This window comes from Hoplias malabaricus, chromosome Y (assembly GCF_029633855.1).
Source record: "Hoplias malabaricus isolate fHopMal1 chromosome Y, fHopMal1.hap1, whole genome shotgun sequence".
NCBI lineage: Eukaryota > Metazoa > Chordata > Actinopteri > Characiformes > Erythrinidae > Hoplias > Hoplias malabaricus.
In genome coordinates, this window is record NC_089820.1 from 1,264,719 (window position 1) to 1,289,313 (window position 24,595).

The 24,595-nt window shown below is 40.5% G+C and overlaps 1 protein-coding gene across 1 annotated transcript in view; it reads right to left on the bottom strand.

Annotated features, from left to right (window-relative positions):
• Nucleotides 1–22,008, bottom strand: part of LOC136678914 (synaptotagmin-13-like) — a 34,974-nt gene extending 12,966 nt beyond the window's left edge. The window contains exons 1-4 of the mRNA XM_066657103.1: nt 21,649–22,008; nt 12,109–12,316; nt 8,494–8,631; nt 5,708–6,027 (exon numbers count right to left, since the gene is read on the bottom strand). Of these exons, the coding sequence (XP_066513200.1) occupies nt 5,708–6,027; nt 8,494–8,631; nt 12,109–12,316; nt 21,649–21,822 (840 nt within the window). The 5' untranslated portion in view covers nt 21,823–22,008. The remainder of the gene's footprint in view (nt 1–5,707; nt 6,028–8,493; nt 8,632–12,108; nt 12,317–21,648) is intronic.
• Between the last annotated feature and the right edge of the window lie 2,587 nt (nt 22,009–24,595).

A 24,595-nucleotide genomic window follows, 5' to 3' on the forward strand; every position in this document is an offset into this window, starting at 1 on the left:
TTCATCACTTTGTGAAGAACTGCGTGAGCAAATCGTCCAACAGTTTAAGAACAACCTTTCTCAAGGTACAATTGCAAAGAATTTAGGGATTTCATCATCTATAGCACATAATATCTTCAAAAGATTCAGAGAATCTGGAGAAATCTCTGCAAGTAAGTGGCAAGGCTTAAAACCAACATTGAATGCTCATGACCTTCAGTCCCTCAGGCGGCACTGCATTAAAAACCGACATCATTCTGTAACGGATATTACCACATGGGATCAGGAACACTACAGAAAACCATTGTCAGTGAACACAGTTTGTCGCTCCATCTACAAGTGCAAGTTAAAACTCTACCATGCAAAGGGAAAGCCATATATCAACAACACCCAGAAATGCCGCCGGCTTCTCTGGGCCTGAGCTCACCTGAGAAGGACTGACGTAAACTGGAAAAGTGTCCTGGGGTCTGACGAGTCCAAATTTCAAATTGTTTTTGGAAATCATGGAAGTGGTGTCCTCCAGGCCAATGTTTTCAGCACAAAGTTCAAAAGCCAGCATCTCTGATGGTATGGGGGTGTGTTAGTGCCCATGGCATGGGTAACTGCTATCCAAGCAACGTCTTTTTCAGGGATGTCCCTGCTTATTTCAGCAAGACAATGCCAAGTCACATTCTGCACGTGTTACAACAGCGTAGCTTTATGGTAAAAAAATGAAGGTACTAGACTGGCCTGCCTGCAGTATAGACCTGTCTCCCATTAAAAATGTGTGGCGCATTAAGAAGCAAAAAATACGACAACGGAGACCCCGGACTGTTGATCCCCAAATATCCAGAAAATTGACTAAATTTGTCAAATTTAAACGAGCACTTTGGAAAGTACCATCCGCTCACTCCGTTATCTGTAGCTCATTTCACTGGCGCTTTTCCAACAATATGGGCATGTAAGGACACCAACGAAAGGTGTTCAAGAGCCTCTGTAACATGGAGGTAAACAGGGTAAGGACACTCACTTCGCCTGTTTTAGTTGTCTTTTTCTTAATGATATTACTCTGTGTAACATACAATCTTTTATATTGCAAAGTATTCACTCAGGGATGGTCAAGTCTTTGTCTTGTCAAGTGTCATAAATTCTGTGTGATGCCACTTCCAAGGTACAGGAAACAGCCAATCAGGAGCAAGAAAAGCTCCAATTCGCCCTCATTGAGGACGAATCAGGTATTCGGGGCGGGTTTTCTAAACTCTGGTTAAAAACCTGTGGCGCCAAATGACATGGGCTTTTCTGGCTTCTTCCCCTTTTTCTCCGCTCTTCGACTCTTCACTTCAAGGCTCCAGATACTTGGGGCGTTTACCCTTTTAGCCTTTTTCAAGGCTAAAGAGTAAAATGACCTGAGTATTTGAAATGAGTCTGCAGGCGTCAGACTCATGGCTCTCTTCAACAGTCTTGGGCCTTTAAAGCGTGGTCCAGATAGAAACTACAGATTAAGAAAAGCTATAGATTAACCCTAGCGAAATTTCAACGCCACACCCAGAGCCTGAAAGGAACCTTAGACTTCTGACCCTCAAAAGGACGACAACACCACGAAGAGGACGGCCGCACGCACCCTCCTAATGACCTTCTGAGATGAGGAGAAACCTGCCCAGGAGAGACCTGCATGGACGTGTCTCTCTCTCACAAGGCGGCAGATCAGCAACAATGAAGAATCCCGACAGAGACCTTCAGAACACCACCAGCTCCGACGGCTGCGTCTGAAAGCCTCGGGAGAAAAGAAACGCCCGCGGTTGCAACCTACAAGGCCCGCGTCTGCAATTCTCCAGGAAGTCGTGCCGGAAGGCACCGTCAGCGACATGCTCCCTGTCCATCTCCGGATACGTAAGGTCACATGGTCTCATGTCTCTCATGGCTCATGGGTTGGTACTGAAAGTTTGCGGGGATAAACAATAGCTTTTCATAGAACTTAGGGCAATAATTATCATAGAGAAATTCCCTCATATTTTAATCTCCCTGGGGGCGGCACGGTGGCGCAGCAGGTAGTGTCGCAGTCACACAGCTCCAGGGGCCTGGAGGTTGTGGGTTCGATTCCCACTCTGGGTGACTGTCTGTGAGGAGTTGGTGTGTTCTCCCTGTGTCCGCGTGGGTTTCCTCCGGGTGCTCCGGTTTCCTCCCACAGTCCAAAAACACACGTTGCAGGTGGATTGGCGACTCAAAAGTGTCCGTAGGTATGAGTGTGTGAGTGAATGTGTGTGTGTCTGTGTTGCCCTGTGAAGGACTGGCGTCCCCTCCAGGGTGTATTCCCGCCTTGCGCCCAATGATTCCAGGTAGGCTCTGGACCCCCCGCGACCCTAAATTGGATAAGCGGTTACAGATAATGGATGGATGGATGGATTAATCTCCCTGTTCCCTCATATATTGCTGTAATCCATTTTATTATATGAATGTCTAATCAATATTCATTATTCTATTTTACAGTTAATAAACCAGTTGTGTGATAAAACCAATCCTTGGTTATTTGTTTGTGTGTGCACCTTTCTTGTATGGAATTATAACTTCTAGTTCAGATTCCATTTCAGAGTCAAGAACCCACGGCGGGTCAATGAGCATAATTCAGTAATAATAGTTAATTCTAGCTAATTCTGCTGTATATGTGAAGATGGCTTTCTTGTCTAAGCTAAAATTAAGACAGGTAAGGACACTACAGTTGCGTTCAAGAATTTCCATAGCGAGCTCTGGTTTTTCCGTCCATTTAATTAAATTGTCAGTTTTAAAGCAAATTAAGCTGCTATTTTCATTTTAATTCATACTTATATATATCAGTAACTAAAATAATGTGAAATATTCATGGAGGTCCATTAAGTGGTGCTTAGTCTTTAAGCAAGAATGGGAAAGAGTTCCACCTACAAAGCTTCAACTGTTAGTGTCCTCAGTTCCCAAACAATTATTAAGCATTGTCAAAAGGATAGGTCATGTAACACAGTCGTAAACATGCCCCTGTCCCAACTCTTTTGGAACGTGTTGCAGGCCTCAAATTCAAAATGAGTGCATATTTGCAAAAAAAAAAAAAAAGTTTATTGGTTTGAACATTAAATATCTTGTCTTTGTAGTGTATTCAATTGAATATAGGTTTGAAAAGGATTTGCAAATTATCGTATTCTGTTTTTTAAGTTTTAAACAATGCCCCAACTTCACTGGAATTGGGGTTGTACAATTATTTTCCTTTGAACCATTATAAAAACATATTGTATACATTAAATCCTCCAGAGCAGAGTTAATTTATTATATTATTTTTTTATGTGATGTCATTTTTTCTAAATAAAATTAAATATAAATTTATCTGCCCCCTCCAGGGTGAACTTGATCAGCGGTTACAGATAATGAATGAATGAATGAATAAATGTATCTAATTGAACATACATATATATATATCAGTGGCGGATGCTGGTCTTTCAAGGAGGGGAAGCTCAATTTCGGCCTACATCATAAAATGTGTTGGTTTATTTATACGTAAATTCTACCCTCCGTTCCTTTTCAAGAAAATGATCTGTGACCCTGTCGTACCAACAAGGCGTCTTTTCCAGGGACTTGACTAGTGTCCTCTCAATGGCCAGCAGAGCTAGGCTTAAACGGCCTTGGCCCATGTGAAGTGTGTCCGCCTGTGAGTGCTTTGTGACGGTGGAGGGGCTCAGCAGCACCCGCTGGACAGAAACTGCGATAGAAGTCAGAAAGAGTGATAGAAGTCAGTCTCCAAACACAAGCAGCTACAAAAAACCACCAGAAATAGAAGCTCGATTTGTCACTAGTCGTTTTTAACAAAGAAAATGCCGCTAAGTGGATTAAGAACGTCTACTGTTCAACTCAGAACAGAATGAAAATGTAATGCTCCCATGGATCTCTACACCAAACGATTGCTGATTCGCTCATTTCGCTGTCAATCAAAAAGGGATTCAGCCTCAGACAGAGCATCCAATCATCATGCAGAAGCTGAGCCTGTATATATATATATTTTTTTTTTTCTTATTTTTTTATTTTTTTTTTTAACTAAAGTACTAGGGATGTATAGATAAGCCTAGAGAGACCTTCAGCCTTAGACAGTAAAGTTACTGTGAATGACAGGTCTCTCTGTAAGCATATGTTGTCTTTCTGTCATGACAAGTAATGGATTAAAGTTTTCATACACTCTAGTAGTTGGTTCTTTTTCAATGTAAATACCTAGATATTTAACATTTGACTTAAGTGGAATCCCTTTTATTGCTAACAGTTTGCATTTATTTAGATTCAAATTAAGGCCTGCTGCACAGGAAAAGGTATTGATGATAGTAAGTGCCTTATCAATCTGTGATTTAGTGTAGTGTCGTTAGCTAGCTGACTGATAGTTATTTCTCTATTGGCTATAGTGAGGACTTGAATATTAAAATGAACAGAAACTAATTGCATAGCAAGGAGAAACAAATATGGAGAGATTGGGCATCCTCTTTCAATATTAAATCTTTTGGTAGTACCAAAGGGTAATTTCACTGAACTATTTCCATTTGCATAAAAAGTTTGAATTTTTTTTTTTTTTTACATTTTACCAAAGCCAAATGCATCTAAAGATATGAAAATAAATTAGTCCACTATCAACACTGCATTTCAGTGAGAAAATTGAAACAAAAGTGTTTTACTATTGTTATTGGTATTATTATTATTATTATTATAATGAATAACCCGGAATAATCATATAAATTTGCAGCAGTGCCATACCAGTAATTGCAGTGGGATATACACAGTGGTCTGTTTCCAGTTATGAGGAAGAAATTAATTTATAAATAATCACATTTTGCTTTATGAATGCTAAATTTTTGTCATTGTGCCCCATATATAGGACATGGAATGCAAAAGCATGCGTCAACTTTTAAATAATAAAATCATGGCCTTGACAGCTTGAGAAAATGCCCACCACCGCCCCACTAGTGCCTGCCCTGGTTGCAGATCTCCAGTCACATGACCATGGGGGTTCAGGTGAGGGGATGCTAAAAATACTGCTTCAACAAACATGGGCCAGAACTCCTCAGACAGAGAAAACAGAAACCTCCTTGGTCCCATTCACTCTTCTCTGTTTATTATAATGTCTTACATTTGATAATGTAAACATCTTTGTACTCTAAAATGTTAAAGCCCTTATTAGCCTCTGAGGGAGTTACACCCTCCATTTTATACCACATAGAGATCAGTGTACAGACATCTCAGATTAGTAAGCAGGTGTCCCTTTTGTATTTAAATTTTGATAGTTTAGTTTAGGTGGCAGTTTAGATTTGGTTTTCTTTTTTTCATAGTTGTGAGACTATATGTCACATTTCTTTCTTTCATTCATTCATTCATTCATTATCTGTAACTGCTTATCCAGTTCAGGGTCTGAAGCCTACCTGGAATCACTGAGCGCTAGGCAGGAACACACTTTGCAGGAGGTGCCAGTCCTTCATAGGGTGACACACACTCACACCTATGGACACTTTTGAGTCACCAATCCACCGACCAATGTGTTTTTGGACTGTGGGAGGAAACTGGAGCACCCAGAGGAAACCCATGCAGACACAGGAAGAACACACCAAACTCCTCACAGACAGTCACCCGAAGTGGGATCCTGGAGCTGTGTGACTGTGACACTACCTGCTGCACCACTGTTCCGAACTTGTTTTATTATATGAGAATTATTTTTCACCATTTCTGAGGTGTAATTCAGGGTAATATTCCTCACCTGTTTTGGAGGCTGCAGGTCGACCCAGCAGTCGGCATCAGACATCATTCCCACGTCAGCCAGTTTGAACCTCACAGTGCCCAGAGTAGCATTCCGGGAGAAACGGTCACAGCTGTGCAGGGTCAGTGCCACCTCTCCCTCCATGCCCTCTGTGCCCTCCATGTTACAGTTGCTGGGCAGAGCGAAAACCAACGCCTCACCCCATTGGACTCGTGCTGCCAGCTTGCGTACTGCCGTCTGACAATGCTTCTGTTCTCCAGCTACAGTCACACAACCAGACACATATCCTTCGCAGCCCACATCTACACTCATGTGCTCAGCTACAGAGAGAAAGAGAAAGGAGAAGGAGGGAAAGATTAAACAGAAATGTGGAATTTTAAAGCCCTGTACAGGCAGGATTTAAAAAAAAACATCAGAATGTCCAGTAATATTGTAATGAATCGCCCTCCTCAGGCAAAACTAATCCAGCTCAAATAAGGCTATAGAAGCTTGTCTTCTTTTTGCATTCTATTTTTCTCCTTGCAGATGAAAGAGCTGATTCTCTGCTTTGTGTAGATAACATTATTGATGTTATTGACGCCACCTGGATTAACTTAAATCACTCCTGATGATGGACACTGATGACTGCAGTTATTATAGCTTTAATGTGTGTTTCATACATACTTAATAGCCTTTGCCAGGCTTATATGATCATAAAAAATTCACAATGTCAATTATTAATACTTTCTACTCCTCCACAACTATTTTAATAGTATAAGCACCATGACAAATAGAGGTAGGTTGAGGCCCAGAAATCACAGCTTAAATAATTGTAGCTGGTAGAGACTATTCACACAGACCTTTATTTTGATTAGCAGTAGTCGAGTTGTAGGCACATTCACATCTGATGTTTAAGTAGGGGACCTTTTTTGACCGTCGCAGTTAAGACTGCTTCCACAGTATTTATAGTCTCTCTTTTGTAGGTTTGGCTTGAGGTTTTAAAAGCAGGAAAAACGCCCTTGCAATGAAAAACCATGGATTTTAAACACCTCCTGAGCCTGAAATTATATTGTATGTAGCACTATTTAAAAAGGTAGTCACAAAAGCATGATTTCTGTTTACAAACATGTAATTGTTTTTTTTGCATTCAAACGTATATTCATGCATAGTAAGGAGAGATTGTATTTGGGTGAGTAATAGACAACCGCTAGCAATAATGGTTTAATGGAAAAAGAAGCCATACCAATAAAATGTCACCACTGAGCTGCTGCCTTGTACATAGCCAGCCATCTGGCCATGCCTCAAATTTGATTAGTAGTTTTACCTGATCTGGCTAAACAGAGGCACTAAAGTGAGCTAAATTGATTTAGGAGCTTTCTGTTGGTCTGATATGCTCCAGTCATAGCCCAATAAATAAATCTGCATAAATAGGCCTGTACTACTGGCAGCTGTAGAATGAAGGGAAGTGCTTTGTCCAACCAGCAACAGGAAACAACAATAGAAGAGCAGTTAATGAGCAAGCACCAGGCATAACTTAATTATGTCTTAACCTTTGGTCAGGTCTGTGATCACGGCATTCTGGTTAAGTGTGTGTATGATATGTGTGGGAGTGTGTATCTGTGACCTTTTCATCTATGTCTGCAGGGAAAACCTTTTTAGTTCAGAACCAGGCTGAGTGCTAAGAGCATTTGCAATCTCCTATTGGTGAAACTGATGAGTTTAATGTGTATACTGGTGGGTGGGTGTATGTGTATATACAGTTATGTGAAGGTGTGGGTACACACGAGCAGGTCCAAAAAAGGGAAGACACCCCTTATAATTAGCCAAAGCCAGTCAGCCATAGCTAATTCCCCACATGCGAGTTTACATGTGCAGACACACCCTCCTTCCTGACTGTTTCCATGCACATTTCAATGAGTCTGCTGGAGCAAAGCTAGCACAAGGCATATGAAATGCTTCTGCCACATTTTGTGAATGCCACCCCCCACTTTCTACTTCTGCCATTGTATAATATCCTTGGAGAAGCAAGAAAAATAGGAATCCTCTGGAGTCAATGCTTTAAATGCTTAAAAATTTCAGTGCAGTAACTGATTGAATTTGCTTCTCATAATACGAGTAATCCCAACTGATACTGAAGTCTTGGCTCTGGGGCCTCCTGTCCATCTTTCTGAAAACATCAGCAGGAGCTTTTTTGTCTGATTTACAGATTTTTCAGATTGTTGTGTATTACAATTTTGCTTACACCTACACGTCCTATCAGACCCATAATGTTACATGGCCTTTACACAGTGGAAGACTGAATATTTACCTGTCTGAAGCAAGATCAGAGCTTGATTACATTTCAAACTGTGTTTTTAGCAATGGTTTTAAGCCCTAAACTAAAACACATTTTTTTAAATAATTTCATCAGAAATGTTTTTCTTAAAAAATTAATAACTAAAAAGTTGATACATTACATTATTAAATACATTCTAAATTAAAATGACTTAAATTACAATAATGCTTCTCTTTAAAGAGGACAAGTTCTTCTACATTTGGCTGCATTTGTGTTCAGTATATAAGAATTAAACTGAATTTAGTAATTGTGAAATGCATCATTTTGCATTGGATAATTTCCTAAAGACCGTAATTTAATTAGATCATTGAAAGGTCAGGAGATTAGTAGTGATATCTGTATGCATGGTACTGTGGAGAACGTGAGTGCAGATTTCTATCTAAAGGTTTTTAATGCATGGCTGAATCTCTGCCTATGCAAAAGACATATTGATATTATATTTTCTGAGCAGGTGAGTGTATGTATGTGTTACCCTCTATAACAGTGATGTGAAGCTCTTTGTTGTGGCTGTGCAGGCGGAGGGAGAAGTGCAGTTTGGGGTGCAGAACGGAACTGCTGGTCGTCATCCCGCTAGACTGCTCCACGGCACAAGGTGTCTCATCTATTGAATCTGAGAGAAAACAGCACCAGAATAAAATGCATATAAATTCTAAGAAAATCCTATCTTTTTAGTGTTATTATAAACACATTTCCAGCTTCCAGATCATTGGGGTATAATTTTCAGGCATCATATATTCTACAGTAACGACTTTTGACCCTTACTTGGTCTAATAATATGTGCCTGTGATTGGCTCTTCCGCATTCTAATCTCAACCGCATTCACCTAATGACATTGCTATGAATTTTCTTTCCTGTCATTAAAATGCCATTAATACAAATTCAAAGTCACAAGACTGATAGTGTTAAAAGAAATGGAATGTATTATTTTACAGGGAATATTAGAGACTACAGGTACAATAATCTCTCTCACTATCTACCATCCCAGAGGAACGGTCTGATTGACAGTGTAATTTGAAAGGTCTCTATGCCCATGAAAGCAAGAGCAGCCAGCAGTCACATGTCAAATCAAGGCCAAAGAACATGTCACCAACATATGTGAGATATGGTTCCATTTGGAAAGGTTAGCCTTTGGGACAAAGATATAAACAGCTAATGTGAATGGCAGTTTAACTAAGAAGAAAAAAAAAAAGTGAAATGGCAAATTCTTACTAGTTGTATCAGCACAAATTCCAAACAATACTCTATGTTCAAGATTCAAGATTCAAGAGTTCCGTTGTCATGTGTTCAGTAAGACACGTGTTACATTGAACAATCAAATTCGTATCCTGCAGTCATGCCATTTTGGTTAAGTAAAAAATAAATACAAAAATTTAAATATTAAATAAAAAAAGGAATTGAGAAAATATATTATGTACAAATAAGGTTGGCTGTATTTAACATGTGCAACAAAGGCATAAAATAAGGCTATCAGGCTGTCCAGGTGTGTATGTGAGCATGCACATCTTGCTTGGAGCTAATCGCACAGCTGGTTGGATTGTGGGTGTCTGTGGAGGTCATTCACAAGTCTAATGGCTTGTACATAAAGGCTATTTCTGAGTTTTCTTGTTCTAGATTTCACACTCTTGTACAGTGTGAAGAGGCTCTGTTGGGGGGTGGGGCATGCTTTTCTGAAGACTTTGGTGTAGTAAATGTCCAGTGATGGGAAATCTGTTCTTGTGATGGTTCTGGCAGTCTTCTTGACCACCTTCTAGAAGGCTAGAGGGTATCAAAAGGATGCTCTACACCAGTAAAAGTAGAAGTAGAAATTTTTCGCTGGCTTGTTAAAACCCCTCAGCCTTCTCGGTATGTGCAAATTATGCTGTCACTTCTTCACCAGATGAGATTGTCTTAATATTTTCTTAATTTGTTCACTCTGGTTTGCTGATGCTCATTTGCTCTTTGTTCCTCCTACCAAATTACGCAGGTATGGTGACAGCTTTTAGTGTTACAGGCCCAAATTATGGAACTCTAACCCCTGCATCTTCATCTCTGCCCATCACTCTCCACCAAGCATTTAAAAACTTTTCAGACTGCTTTTTCTAATTTTTAGTCATACTGTCTCACTGCCTTGTTGTTTTATCATAGTTGTAGATGTCCTCTATTTTCTTACTTTACATTTGTTTTAATCTGTAATTTTTATTTTATTTTATTTTGTTTTGTTTTTATTATTGCCATTATTTGTACCTCACTGTTTATTATTTTATTATTGCTATTTGTCCCCTGGAACCGTTGTACTGTAAAATGTTCTTGAGTATCCTGAAAGGCACTTATAAATCAAATGTATTATTATTATTATTATTATTTTATTTTTGATACTTAAGGAATGATCATTGTCCTGGCACCATGCCACCAAATTTGCCACTTCCCTTCTATGCACACACCACTTCCACATATCATCAACTAATTTGATGATACTTGTTTTGGTCTGGAAGGCAGTTTTATGTAAAGAGAGTGTAGAGTGTGGGACACAGCCCTGGGGTGTTCCAGATTTTGAGGTCTGTATGCTAGCTGTGCGGTTGTCGATTGTGGTCTTCCTGTCAGAAAATCTAGGATCCAGTTGTAGAGGGTTGTCAACAGGCCAAATGTGTGGATACATGTGGCATTTTTTTGATGGTATTGAAAGCTGAGCTGTAGTCAACAAACAGCATTGTCACATAACTGACCTTGGTCTTTAAGTGCAAGAGGGCTGTGTGGATGACAGAGTTCACAGCCTCCTGTGTTGACATGTTCTGACGATACACAAACTGGAAAGGATCTAAGGTGTCCAATATTTTCCTCTGGATGTGGGCCATGACTACCTTTTAAAGCACTTCACCACAACTGGGGTCTGTAAACTTGGCCATTAGTGAAGGAGACAGGGGACTGGGAAATTCTTGAAGAGGAGGAGGAGGTGGTTTTCTTGAAGCAGGTAGGTACTGTTGCTTGTGCAAGGGACATGTTGGATATGACATGCAAAGACATCAGCCAGTTTCAGTGAGCAAGCCCTGAGTGCATACCCAGGGATGTTGTCTTGCCTAGGGATTTAATCTTCTCAGGTTCCCACTCACTTCTGCCTCAGAGACTGTGACATGCCTGTCCTACATTACAGTCCTTGCCACATGCATTGAGTGTCAGCCATTTTCTAGAAGTACTCCAGCATCAAACTGAATTGTCCCCTCGCTGGCTTGGTGGCTCTACGTAGACCACACCTGGCCTTCTTGTATTCGACAATATCAACAGAAACATGTGCAGTGGAGCAAGTGTGTAGCAAGGACCACATCTAGGGTGTTCTCCACACCTAGCCTGTTACTCCCAATGTGTATTCCTTTAGATTATCAGTACAGTCCTCTTGCATGACAGCAAATTTAAGCACTTCACAAATAGTATTAAGTCTCTTAGCACCTGGTTGGGATCCACACGACACACTTTTAACACATTTACTTACTGGGGGAATATGCCTGTGTTTTTGTAAGCTAGGTGGAGAATCAGGGATATGTGGTCAGACTGTCCGAAGTGAGGGTGGGAATCAGCCTTATAAAAAATGCCCTTCACAGTGCTGTACATATTGTTGAGGGTGTTATTCTCTCTAGTTGGAAAATGTGCATTCTGATGATAATTTGAAAGGATAGTCTGTAAATTGCAGAGATTAAAATCACTAGCAACAATAAACACCAAACCTGGGTGTACAGTTTCTCAATCACTGATGATGTCATGTCATGAGCAGCCCAAGAGCAGTTGTAAAGTGTGTGCGTTTTTTAATGTAAACTGTGTGTTCTCTCTGCATTTTAGCAATAAACATTATATGGACACTTTTTCACCCAAAACATTAGTTTTTTTATACTTTGCTGCAGTAACACCTTCAACTCCTCCATGAAGGTTTTGAGTTCCAGTGCTTATCCCATTTTTCCCCCTCTTCCAGGTATCAGCAATAACTGTTGTATACGTTTGTTTTGTATTTCCTGCTATTAGGTAAGATGACAAAACTTTTTTGTAAATTGTACTGGATAACAGTGTCTGCTTTATGCTGTAAATGAACTGTAAATGAAAATAGTTTCAGGTTTTTTTTTACCTTGCCGTGGGAGAGCAAAGACCTCTTCATCTCCCTCTGTCTCTTGATTGCAGAGGTCGGACTCAGCTGGTGGTTTCTCACTGATCCCTTCATGCTCATTGTAATTGATGACCTCTGGTGAAGTGACGAACGGTTTAGGCTTATAAATTATTGGGAATTTCAGCAGCGTCTGAGGCTGGATTGGCTCAGTTGACTTCTGCACAGTGAACTGTTTTGTAGCAGAGAAACAAACAGCGATAAGATATATTACATATAAAAATAGTGACCTTTGACTTAATAGATACGTTTTGTAGAATGTAATGTAAATGTAAATTGATAGCTAGCAAACTGGCTAACACAGCTATTCTGTTATGTCTGATGTTAAGTGTTTAAAATTCATTTGGCTAGCTAGTTAATACATTAAATAAGATGGAACATTTACCATTAGAATACTTAGTACACAGTTATTAATGTCCATATTTGTAGCTCTTTACATATTGTGAATTGAACTGGGGGATGGGTGTGATGGGTGATGTGAGGATAAACCAGGACTAGAGATAAACATCAACCAAGGAACTTTCCAGAGCTGTACTTCTGCATCAATTTAAACCTAATTTTCTTATTTTATTTAGTTTTTATTCTAGTAAGTGTATGTGAGTAAAGATTTTATATATTTAGAGTAAACTCTTAAATAATTGATGGAATGCTAATTCATATTTTAATAGGTTAATGGTTTTAGTGTGAGATGAATGTGCTTTAATTTCTCTCATAAGAAATTTGACCTTTTTGGACTTTAAAATTCAGAATTTAGCCCAGATCGGAATTCCAGATAACACTTCTAGTGTTGAGAGGGGGATCATGTGGAAAGTGGAGCACCCGAAGTAATCCAATGTGGACACAGGAAGAACACACCAAGCTCCTCGCAGAGAGTCACAGGGAGCAGGGCTCAAACCCACAACACCAGATTTCTAGCACTATGTGATAGTGACATTAACTGCTCAGAACTTTTAGCAAAAACTATTCAGATATTGGATTTGGAATATAAAAATGTTTCAATATCATAAATGAATAAAACAAATAAAATATAGATACATTTGTATTATTTAAAACATCCACATAATGACTCCATAACAGAGAGATCAAAGAAAACCAGAAAGCAGAACAGAGCGAGCAGCTTAAATACTGGTGACATTCATTGTTACAAATGTAAACAAACATGTAACAGGAAACAGAATGGCCGATATTGAAGGCAACAATTATTTAGGTAATGTCCATATATTTTATGATAAGTTGATCATGTAATAATTGTGACAGGCATAATTTGGGGTATAATATTATGATTTGTTCATAATCAACAATATGCACTGAACCTTTCTGATTTTTTTTTTTTTTTTAAGTGGGTGGGGTTCAGATTGACTTTAAGATTTATTGGTAAACACAAAGATATTTGTCTCATATTTCATCATTTCTTCATATAGAGATATGCAGTGAGAGGATCACTGAATTATTAACACCCTCCTGAAGATTTATCACTCATCCCTCTCTCTCTCATTAATACATTTATACACAAAAACTGGCTCCCCTTCACACTCCCATTCGTCTGTGAGTGCAGAATAGAAATGAATATTTATGAGTACATGAATATGCACACCTCACTAATGTGTGAGTGAGTGAGTGAATGCATGCACACCCGCATGCACACACACACACACATACACACACACACACACACACACACAGACACAGACACAGTGTATGTGTGCGTGTGAGTCGTGACTGTATGCTGACAGCCCCTTTGCAGTCAGATTCAGCACACAGAAATAGCACTTCAGACCAGATCACTGTGTGTGTGTGTGTGTGTGTGTGTGTGTGTGTGTGTGTGTGGGTGGGTGGGTGGGGGGGGTGCGTGCATAGGCTGCAAGGTTTATGATGAATGTGTGTGAATGTGGAAGGTATATGAGTAAGTACTGAGTAGGAATGTGTGTATAAAGGGGGGTGTATGCATGAATGTGCTGTGAGCTGTGAGGTGGAGAATGGCAGAAAATAGCATCCATTGACTGATTCAAAGCCAATGTCCTCCAGACCAGGTGTTCTAATTATAGGCCTCTGCCTCCCCCGAACCACCCCCCACCCACTCCCCACTAACATGCCCGCACACACACACAGTCATAAAACCATCCTTGTGAGGTATGTCCAAACAGTAAATGCATATTTATATTATGACGCTCTTAAATATAGCAGACATTTCTTATAATGTCTGAATAATGGAATAAATGGAATTCCAGTGTATTTTTAGGGTATTACATTCTGCTCAGGCACCTTTTCCTCAGAAATCAAAGGTATTCAAAAGAATGTTGTGTTTTCCTGATATAACAACCTCTACTCTTGTGGCAACACTATAGACTAGGGGTTGGAACACTTCTATGAAGACTTGATGGTGTGTACCCACAAGAACATTAGGTACTACTGTTAGTTTCTAACTAGTAATATTAGTAATATTAGTCAATAAGTAGTAATAGTTTCAGATCGAATATACCTCTTCAGATAATACCAACATATTGGGTGGAGCTCCATCACTCATCACTCCAGACAACACATGTGCCACGGTGATTTATACTGCTCTAATAATAATAATAATAATAATAAATGGAATTTTTAAAGCGCTTTTCAGTAACCCAAAGACGCTGTTACAATCAGATGAGCACATAAAGACAATCACATCCATAACACTACACAACACACAATGATACAAAACAGGAACAAGGGTACAAACAAACAAGGGCTAATCAGAAACAGAGGGATTAAATGCAGCCGCAAACAGGTGTGTTTTAAGTTTGGATTTAAATAGTGATAGAGATGTTGACTGTTGAATTTCTGGAGGAAGGGAGTTCCAGAGGCGAGGGGCATATCTGGAGAAGGCTCGATCTCCAAGACTACGCAGCTTAGAAGGGGGAATGGTGAGTAAACCAGCTGAGGAAGATCTGAGAATGCGATTTGGTGTGTATGGTTGAAGAAGGTCAGATAAGTAAGAGGGAGCTTGGTTATTGAGAGCTTTGTAGGTGAGAAGGAGGATTTTGAACTGAATACGATATTTAACAGGAAGCCAGTGGAGGTTGTGGAGAACTGGGGTGATGTGGTGGTGGGACCGGGTGTGGGTGAGGAGACGGGCAGCAGAGTTCTGGACCATTTGGAGTTTATGTAGTAGTGAGGAGCTAAGGCCAGAAAGAAGAGAGTTACAATAGTCAAGACGGCTGGAGATGAATGCATGGATGAGGCGTTCAGCAGCAGACTGGGAAAGAAAAGGACGGATTTTAGCAATGTTGCGAAGGTGGAAGAATGAGATTTTTATGACGGAACTAACATGGGAATGAAACGTGAGCGTAGAGTCAAGGGTGACACCAAGATTTCGGACCACAGTGGAAGGGGACAGGGTGACATCATCAATTGAGAGTGTGAGGGAGCCAGTTTTATTTAGGGTAGATTTGGAGCCAATGAGGATTAGGTCAGTTTTATTACTATTAAGCATCAGTGAATTTTGTGTCATCCAGTGCCTGATTTTTGAGAGACATAGTTCCAATTTGGAGAGTGGTGGGTTGTTGAAAGAATTGGTCCGGAGGTAAATCTGTGTGTCATCAGCGTAACAGTGAAAATCAAGATTGAAATGACGGATAATATGGCCGAGGGGAAGTACATAGACAATAAACAGTAATGGGCCAAGGACAGAGCCTTGTGGGACCCCTTGTGAGATGGATGAAATGGTTGAACTATGTCCAGAAAGTGTGACAAATTGTTTTCGATCTGTTAGGTAAGATCTAAACCAGTCAAGAGCAGAACCAGTGACACCCAGCTCACGCAGTCTTGAGAGGAGGATGGCATGATTTACTGTGTCAAAGGCAGAACTTAAGTCAAGGAGGACCAGAATACTTAGAGCTCCCGTATCTGCAGTCACCAACAGATCATTGATAACTTTGACCAAGGCAGTTTCGGTACTATGGTGAGGGCGAAAACCAGACTGAAATGAGTCGAGGAGGTTATTGGATTCTAGATATGCTGACAACTGCATTGGCTTTGGTGACAATATGCTCATGTACAACTGCTTTAAAATTTAACATTTTCCTTAATGTATTTTATTGAAGATTGTACAATTTCATACAGATTTGCACATTCCCACGATGGGTAAACCTTTAAATAGTTAAATTCATTAATTATTAGTGTTGTCCTCCCAGATATGGAAGTTTAAAATATAGATCAGTTGAAATGTACATAAGTGGCCACTTAAAAAAGAGAAAAGAAATGGGCTCAACGTAGAATGCTTAACTATACTGTGTTTTTTCCTAGTGTCATTGTGGTATTTTTGTCCCCAAAAAGAGACCAAAACAAATACACACTCCTATGCACACACAGAAACTTCTGGCAGACACAGTGGCTACATTTATATAGAGCCATTAGCTGCCTAATTGCCATTAGGTATTATGTAATATAACCCTGCTCACAGCACTGCAGGGTCCTACTTCAAACAGACATGCTAAGAATTCTTGCACATGCAGGATATTCATAATGACACAGGGAACATTAATTTTCCATTAAAATACCTCCTAATATGTAGCAGTTATTTTCATAGAAATATATTTTAACCCTAGAATTGAATTGATTTCTATCATTACCATTATCTACATATGTTCATGTTTCATCACTATTTGTGAAGCATGGACCAATTTAATCAGACAGTTAGTAATATAACTAGACAATTAATCAGCTTATATTTACCACAAAAAAAAGAACAAAAGGCTTTGTAATCCCTGAATGGTTCAGTTTATGCTTCACTGAGCAGGTCCCCTACATGGGGACAGCCATGTTTAAAATGTGCTTAGTACATAATAGCTGATATGTCCCAGCCACTAGGAGTCAGTGAGTCAGTATAATGGCTGTTTCCAAATTTCAAAGCTGTTTCTTAATCCATGGAGAAAATGGCAGACTGCTCCTTTAAAGGCAACAATGCTGGGTTCACAAACATTGAAATATACCTAGTAGACAATAATGGCACTTATTTTTTCAAATGTCTGCATAATTAAAGGTTACGTTCACGATTTTAATAAAAAAAACTATATTCTATAAAAATTCTGAGGATGTTTCCTCACCATTTGCTAGCTCTCCAGTCTGATTTTGTACTTGAAATCATTCAAATATGCTTACAAAGCCCCAGCTTCTGTAAATGAACAGTGAATAAAAACTTACAGACAAGTTCAACTTCAACCACATACAAACAAACAGTGTTCCCCCCAATTATAGCGTTCCACATTAAAAGACACGGAACTTCTGAACTTAAACAAACCAGAGAGAACAACGTTTGCCTGTCTCCTTTAGGTTATTAAGATGTAAATAAAGTAAAGCAGAAAGGTGTGATATTCATTCATTCATTATCTGTAACCCTTATCCAGTTCAGGGTCATGGTGGGTCCAGAGCCTGCCTGGAATCATTGGGCGCAAGGCGGGAATACACCCTGGAGGGGGCGCCAGTCCTTCACAGGGCAACACACACACATTCACTCACACTCTCACGGACACTTTTGAGTCGCCAATCCACCTACCAACGTATGTTTTTGGACCGTGGGAGGAAACCAGAGCACCTGGAGGAAACCCACACGAACACGGGGAGAACACACCATCTCCTCACAGACAGTCACCCGGAGCGGGAATCAAACCCGCAACCTTCAGGTCCCTGGAGCTGTGTGACTGCGCCACTGTGCCACCCAAGGTGTGATATAAAATGCTTTATTTTATATATTAAAAAAATAACTCACAGCGTAAAAATTGTTCACCAAGTTGAGAGGTTGGTGTGGGGTTTGTAATGCAGAACCAATTCTGAAACATTAGTGCTTGACCTTATTATTGGTTATGGCTAAATGCAATCAAAACAGTTTGAAATCAAGAAAATTGATATGTAGTTTGTCCCCCTTTACTGAAGTAACTTTGCCTTTATAAATAACAATAATAATAAAAAATCAACATAAAGATGAAATAAAATAAGTGGACACCAAACACAGAAATATGAAATATTTCTGTTAAATATGTTTCCACTTTTTTGAAGATAACATACAAGTTGTATTTCACTTTTGGAATAAACTGAGAGCATATCAATATATTTCACTTAAATAGCAAGAAAGGTCAAACATGAGACCCAGTGCAACATGAAAGAGTAGAGCAGCTCTCCTTGAGCTCGTTAGCTCCTTGATCTACACAGATGATGTTTTCGGTGCTTTCTGAAAGGAGAACATCTTGAGCTTTCAATAAATAAAGGCAAATTGACACTAGTAAAGAGATGATTTAGACTAAAAATATAGCTGAATACAAATAAATTAGACAAAGACAGAGATTTTTCTATGTCCAGAAGAACTACCCTAAACCATGTTAGCCTGGGACTAGACGGGATGTGAAGCATAAACGTAAGGAAAATTCCACAATGTGTCAAATTTTCTGCATAGCGCAGTTTCTTAGATGTGGCATTCAAGGTATTTTGGTATCAAATGGTTAATTGTACAGAAATTTGCCAGCTCATGTTTCTTTACATGGGCGGCACGGTGGTGCAGCAGGTAGGTGTCGCAGTCACACAGCTCCAGGAACCTGGAGGTTGTGGGTTCGATTCCCGCTCCGGGTGACTGTCTGTGAGGAGATGGTGTGTTCTCCCCGTGTACGTGTGGGTTTCCTCTGGGTGCTCTGGTTTCCTCCCACAGTCCAAAAACACATGTTGGTAGGTGGCTTGGCGACTCAAAAGTGTGAATGTGTGTCTGTGTTGCCCTGTGAAGGACTGGCGCCCCCCTCCAGGGTGTATTCCTGCCTTGCACCTGATGATTCCAGGTAGGCTCTGGACCCACCGTGACCCTGAATTGGATAAGGGTTACAGATAATGAATGAATGAATGTTTCTTTACAAAGACTTACAAAAATAATACATGTGTCTTTATGATACTGGTAATTGTAAATTATGGGACTTGTACACTACAGTATTTCTTATGGAATCAATTGTATTACTATGGAGTCTGTCCACCTTTGCTGTAACAGCTTCTATTCTTCTATGAATTTATCATACTACATGTTAGAACATTGCTGTAAGATTCTGATGGCATTCAGCCACAAGAACATAAGGGAGATCATGTAAAGATGTTGGAAGGTTAGTTAAGCTTCCCAAAAGCCACTCCAACTCATCTCAGATCTACAGCCCAGTGCTGAGGGTCTGTGCAACCCTCCAACCAACAGTGAGCATTGGTCATGGCCATCGTAAGTTAATTGCAGCTTCTATAGCATCCCATTTTCAAATTTTCCCTGTGGAAGCAAGCTGTGTATACATAATTACATTCATGTGTCAGCAATGAGTGCAACCTAAATTAGCTTAATTTATTGCTTATAAGGGTTGTCTACAAGCTTTTGGATATAAACACTCTTAAAAATAAAAATACTACAAAGGGTTCTATAAGTGATGTCACTTTATTTTTAAGAGATACGTGAGCGTGAAGAACATTTTAAGGGTTTAAAAAAACATCACTCAATCTTAAGGCTCTTTAACCATTTAAATGTTTTAGCAAAAATGTTTCTTTATGGAAACAAAGAATGTACTTCTATGGCATCGCCATTTTTTAGCACCTTTTTAAGTGTAAGATACTTCTAGGTAATGAATATGTTTTAAAAAGTTACTACAGGGAACATATTTCTTTAGAGATTGAAGCAAGTTTGGCTTGCACGTTCGCCTCCCAGCGCTGGGATCTTGGGTTCAAGTCCCATCTGGGTGGAGTTTCCATGTTCTCCCCGTGTCTGCGTGGGTTTCCTCCGGGGTCTCCGGTTTCCTCCCACAGTCCAAAAACATGGAGGGTAGGTGAATTGGCTTCTGTCTGATAACTGTCCTGGTGTGTGAGTTAATGAGTGTGAATGTGTGTGTGCCCAGATATGGATTGGCGCTCTGTCCTGGGTGAAATCCTAGTGCCTGATGCAGTCCTCCAGGTGGACGGTCGTTCCTGGTCGAGAGTACACTGTGTGCGTTTGGCTGCCGCTTCTCGCCAGTGTGCGTGTGTGAATTGAGCGTTCTGAGCAGTGTGGATTGTAAAGCTTCACATGTCTGGCTACTATCTCCAACACTATGAAGTATTTTGGGCTGGTGCATTTCTCTAGAATTAAGCACTTTGCATCAATACACTCTAGGTGATATTTTTTACATGTTAATGAATTATAATTAGTGATGCATGGAATATCTCTTTAAATGTAATGTATAAAAATAGATTATATAAAGATAACAGTATCCAGTTTTCACTTCTGTTGTACCATAAACGAGCCTGTTCTCCCCCTGTCTGTAATGCTGAGGTAATTACAGCACACAGCTAAGGCCAAGTCAAAAATCTATAAATAGAAGCATCAAGTGAAGAATGAAACAAGTGAGGGCGTCTCTGGGGAAGCCACTGTGAGCTTTGGGCTGTGTCTAATTACTACAGATTCACAGGCAATACAGCATTGCAAAAATTTCATTAAAAATGTCAGTTTAAGATTAATGCCGTCTTCCTCTTCTCCTGCTTCAACTGTTTCGAGTGCAATTAATCCATGCTCTTTGTCAGACAGTAGAGGGGTTTTAAGTAGAGACTGCCTGAACACAGCATTGCCTTTTTGTTTTAACCCACCTTATGCAAGCAGTCCACTTCTGTCTACCCAATTCCTGAGGCACTGACAAAAGGTCAGTGTGTGCTGCATGTGTAGCATAGTAATGTTTATGTGAGTTTCTGTGTGTGTTCAGTACTGAAACCATGCTTTAATATCAAAGACTGCAAATTAAAATACAAGTTTTTAAAATACAAGGTTCTGTTATCCCCTTTGGAAATAATTACAGCCTCCATTCCTTATTCACTGTACAAGTCAATCAGTCAAGATTTATTTTCACTTGGAAATACATTAAGGGAACCCTCATTTTCAATAAGGCAGAGTATTTACAAAAGATAAAAAAAATATTAATGGAATTTAATCAAGGTGAACTAAAATGAACAGAATTACATACATTTACAATAACGTTAAACAAGATAAATGAAAACAGAATTTAACATGGTCAACATAAAAAAAGATAAACAACAAAAAACTACAAAAAACAACCTAATTATATAAATCAAAAGAAGTAATCCCAAACATATTTAATGTTGCGATGGTCAGTCCATTGTTTTAATTCCACCATTTCCCTTCCTTATAGAAGTGGGTTATGTCATATCAAATTATTCTCCATCATCCATAATTATCTCTATCTTACAGTCTATGGTTATTCTGACCAGAAACTACTAACTTGCATTCCACGTTATTTTGAATGATTCCTGTTGGTCCATTCATCACAAAATGAGTGAATGTGGTTTATCTGCAGTGGGTTTGGTGTGGCTGTAGTTTATTTTAAAAACACAGGAACACACCTGACCCAATCAGACTTCACACAATGAATATTTTGAAATAAAACCTGGCAAACTGGCAATTTTTTGGGAAAGTCTGGACATGCCTTAGACTACATGCTCTTTGTACGGTCGCTTGTGTGTATCTCTGCCTCTTACCTGTGTGAGTGTGTGCAGGATGCTGGTTTTGGCTTTCTCTGTGTCCATGTTGTCCCCTCTCTCCAGTTTGCCTTTCTTGCAGTTCCTGCAGAGCAGCGAAAGGCCACAGATAGTCAGGGCTCCGGACACTGTCCCCAGAGTGGCCCCCAGCACTGCTGCTGCTGAAATGAACATTCTCAAAGCCCTCTCTTGCGTCTAGATCCAGATAAAATAAAGGACAGGTAAGGGAGAGCTCCTTACGCCAGCTGGCTGACTACTCCTGTTTTCTCATTGCAAGAATGTCAAGAGAGTGGAAGAGACTGAAACCCAGAGGAGCGAAGACAGACGTCAGTAGGAGAGAGAGAGAGAGAGAGAGAGAGAGAGAGAAAGGATGAAGAGGTACCACGTGTGTGCACGCGTGTGATGCACCATCCTCTGTCTCAGCCAAGCACTTGAGAGTGAGAGAGGGGAGGAGGGGAAAAAATGAAAAGGGGAAGTGGTAGAGAAAGGGAAAGCAGAGGAGAGGGAGAGCTTTGAGGACAGGCTGTACATACTCAACAAGGATGAGTCTCTCACCGACACCCCACCCCCCTAACATATGACGGCGTGTGTGCTCACGTCAGAGCTGAGTGAAATCACCTTCACAGAGTCCTACCCCCCTTAAACCCGCTGGGACTGTGCAAACCTTAAAGAAATGAAGATTTTTACAGTCATAGCAACATATGGTATGAAAACAATATACAATTTAGCCTACGTAATCAATTTCTCATACACTCTAGGCATCATATTTTACTAATTTTTCCAAGTTTCAAATTCAGCACTAAACAGATTTTTTACTAGGAAAAAATAAAAGATGTTATTGTCTGCTGTTGCTACGGCATTCTGTGTTTTTTAAAAAACAATGTTATATAGTTGTTTTTCTTCTGAATGTCACTGGATTCTCTGCACTACAGAGTCAACATCCATGCCACAAACAAGCTAACAGTCCTGCACATGGAAATGACGTTACATGAAACTCAATCTACAATTAAATTTTCATGTACAAACATTAGCTCAAATTTAGGCTACTACATTCTCTTAGTAGGTCGGCACAGTGGCACAGCAGGTAGTGTAGCAGTCACGCAGCTCCAGGGACCTGGAGGTTGTAGGTTCAGGTCCTGCTCCGGGTGACTGTCTGTGAGGAGTTTGGTGTGTTCTCCCCGTGTCCGCGTGGGTTTCCTCCAGTTTCCTCCCACGGTCCAAAAACACACGTTGATAGGTGGATTGGCGACTTGGATTGTCCGTTGGTGTGTGTGTGTGTTGCCCTGTGAAGGACTGGCGCCCCCTCCAGGGTGTATTCCCGCCTTGCGCCCAATGATTCCAGGTAGGCTCTGGACCCACCACGACCCTGAACTGGATAAGGGTTACAGATAATGAATGAATTCTCTTAGTAGTAACAAAGCTTACTGGCTTGCATGAGGTGTTTTAGAGATTTAGAATTCAGTATACAGCAGGTTTAACTTGCGTGTAGCAATATTCATATTCATATAACATTCATAATTTTGAGGACCAGGCCAAAAAAGTGTGTGGATGGCAAAATGTATAAGCTTTGGAAAACTTTGGTAAAAACAGACATTTAATGTTTGTAATATATAATATTATATTGCTGTTTTATACAGTTCTGTCCCTAAGAGAAATGGTAAAAGTAAAATGGCAGAATGGCTAAAGGTAGATTTAAAGAGGATGTCTACGTTTGGGGGGACGTGCTTTTCTTTCTGGTTGGTTTTACACTCAGAAGCTCACCGTCTTTTAAGGTGAAATGGTATGTTTGAGGAAAATGTGTGAATGTTACTTTTAAGGACCTGTTAAATATTGCTGCTGTCCAATGAAAGACTTTTTTATTTACTGCACAGCTGTCTTTCTTATTATCTGAAACTTTCATGATGAATAGACCATTAGAAATGCTATGTGGCCGGGGGCCGTCTCATCAATCCAGCAGCTCCATGCCACGCCAGCCATCGGCCCCTCAGGGCGGGGTGAGAAACCACCCGCGCCTGGCAGTTACGGGGCCCAGCTCCTCCTACTTCCTAGGGAGGAAGCGACGACATAAAAGACCGCCGAGGGATCTCCGGGGGGGAGAGAGAGAAAGGGGGTAATTGCTGGTCGACACGCGAAACTGACTTTTTGCTGATCCGACTAATCATTTTCGCTCTGGTCTTTCTCCCTCTTCCCACCTGTTGTGATTCTGTTTTCTCTTCTCTGGAGCAGACTGATCTGGCGCGGACGCGCAGCCGGCCGCCGCCCTGGACGCCGCCCCGCTGTCCTAGAGAAGGAGAAGCCCTGGCGTATTGATTGGCGCCGACGCTCGTTGCTGAGGTTCTTTTTGAACGCCTGAGATTTTCGTTAACTCTTTATGTTTTGAGCATTAAAAGTAATGGCTGAGTGCTGAACTCTGACTTATGTTCTCCTGTGGTCCCTCGCCACCGTTTAGAGCGTCACAGTGGTGGAGAATGCGGGCATCTGCGGTCGCCTAAGGGATCAAAAAAAAAAAAAAAAAAGTTTTTTTTTTTCCTCATTTGTTTTCTTTTTCCTTCTCTTAACCCAATCTACGGCATGGATCCAGTTATCCAACACCTCTTGGAGGCCAGCCTTCAACACCAGGCAGCCACACAGGAGCTCGCGAGGGGCGTACGAGCTCTCGCCGAGGACCTGCTTGCGACCCGCCTGGCCCCTCCCGTCCCTACACTGCCTAGCCCCAAACAAGCTGCACACCACCTCCTCATGAAACTAGCACCGGAAGATGATGTGGAGGCTTACCTTCATACGTTTGAGATAGTGGCCGAACGGGAAGTTTGGGATAGAGAGCTCTGGGTCGAAATACTTGCACCTTTTCTGTCGGGTGAGGCTCAGCTTGCGTATTATTCTCTAGCACCAGATCATGCCCACGACTACGACCAGCTAAAGCGGGAGATCCTCGCACGAGTGGGTC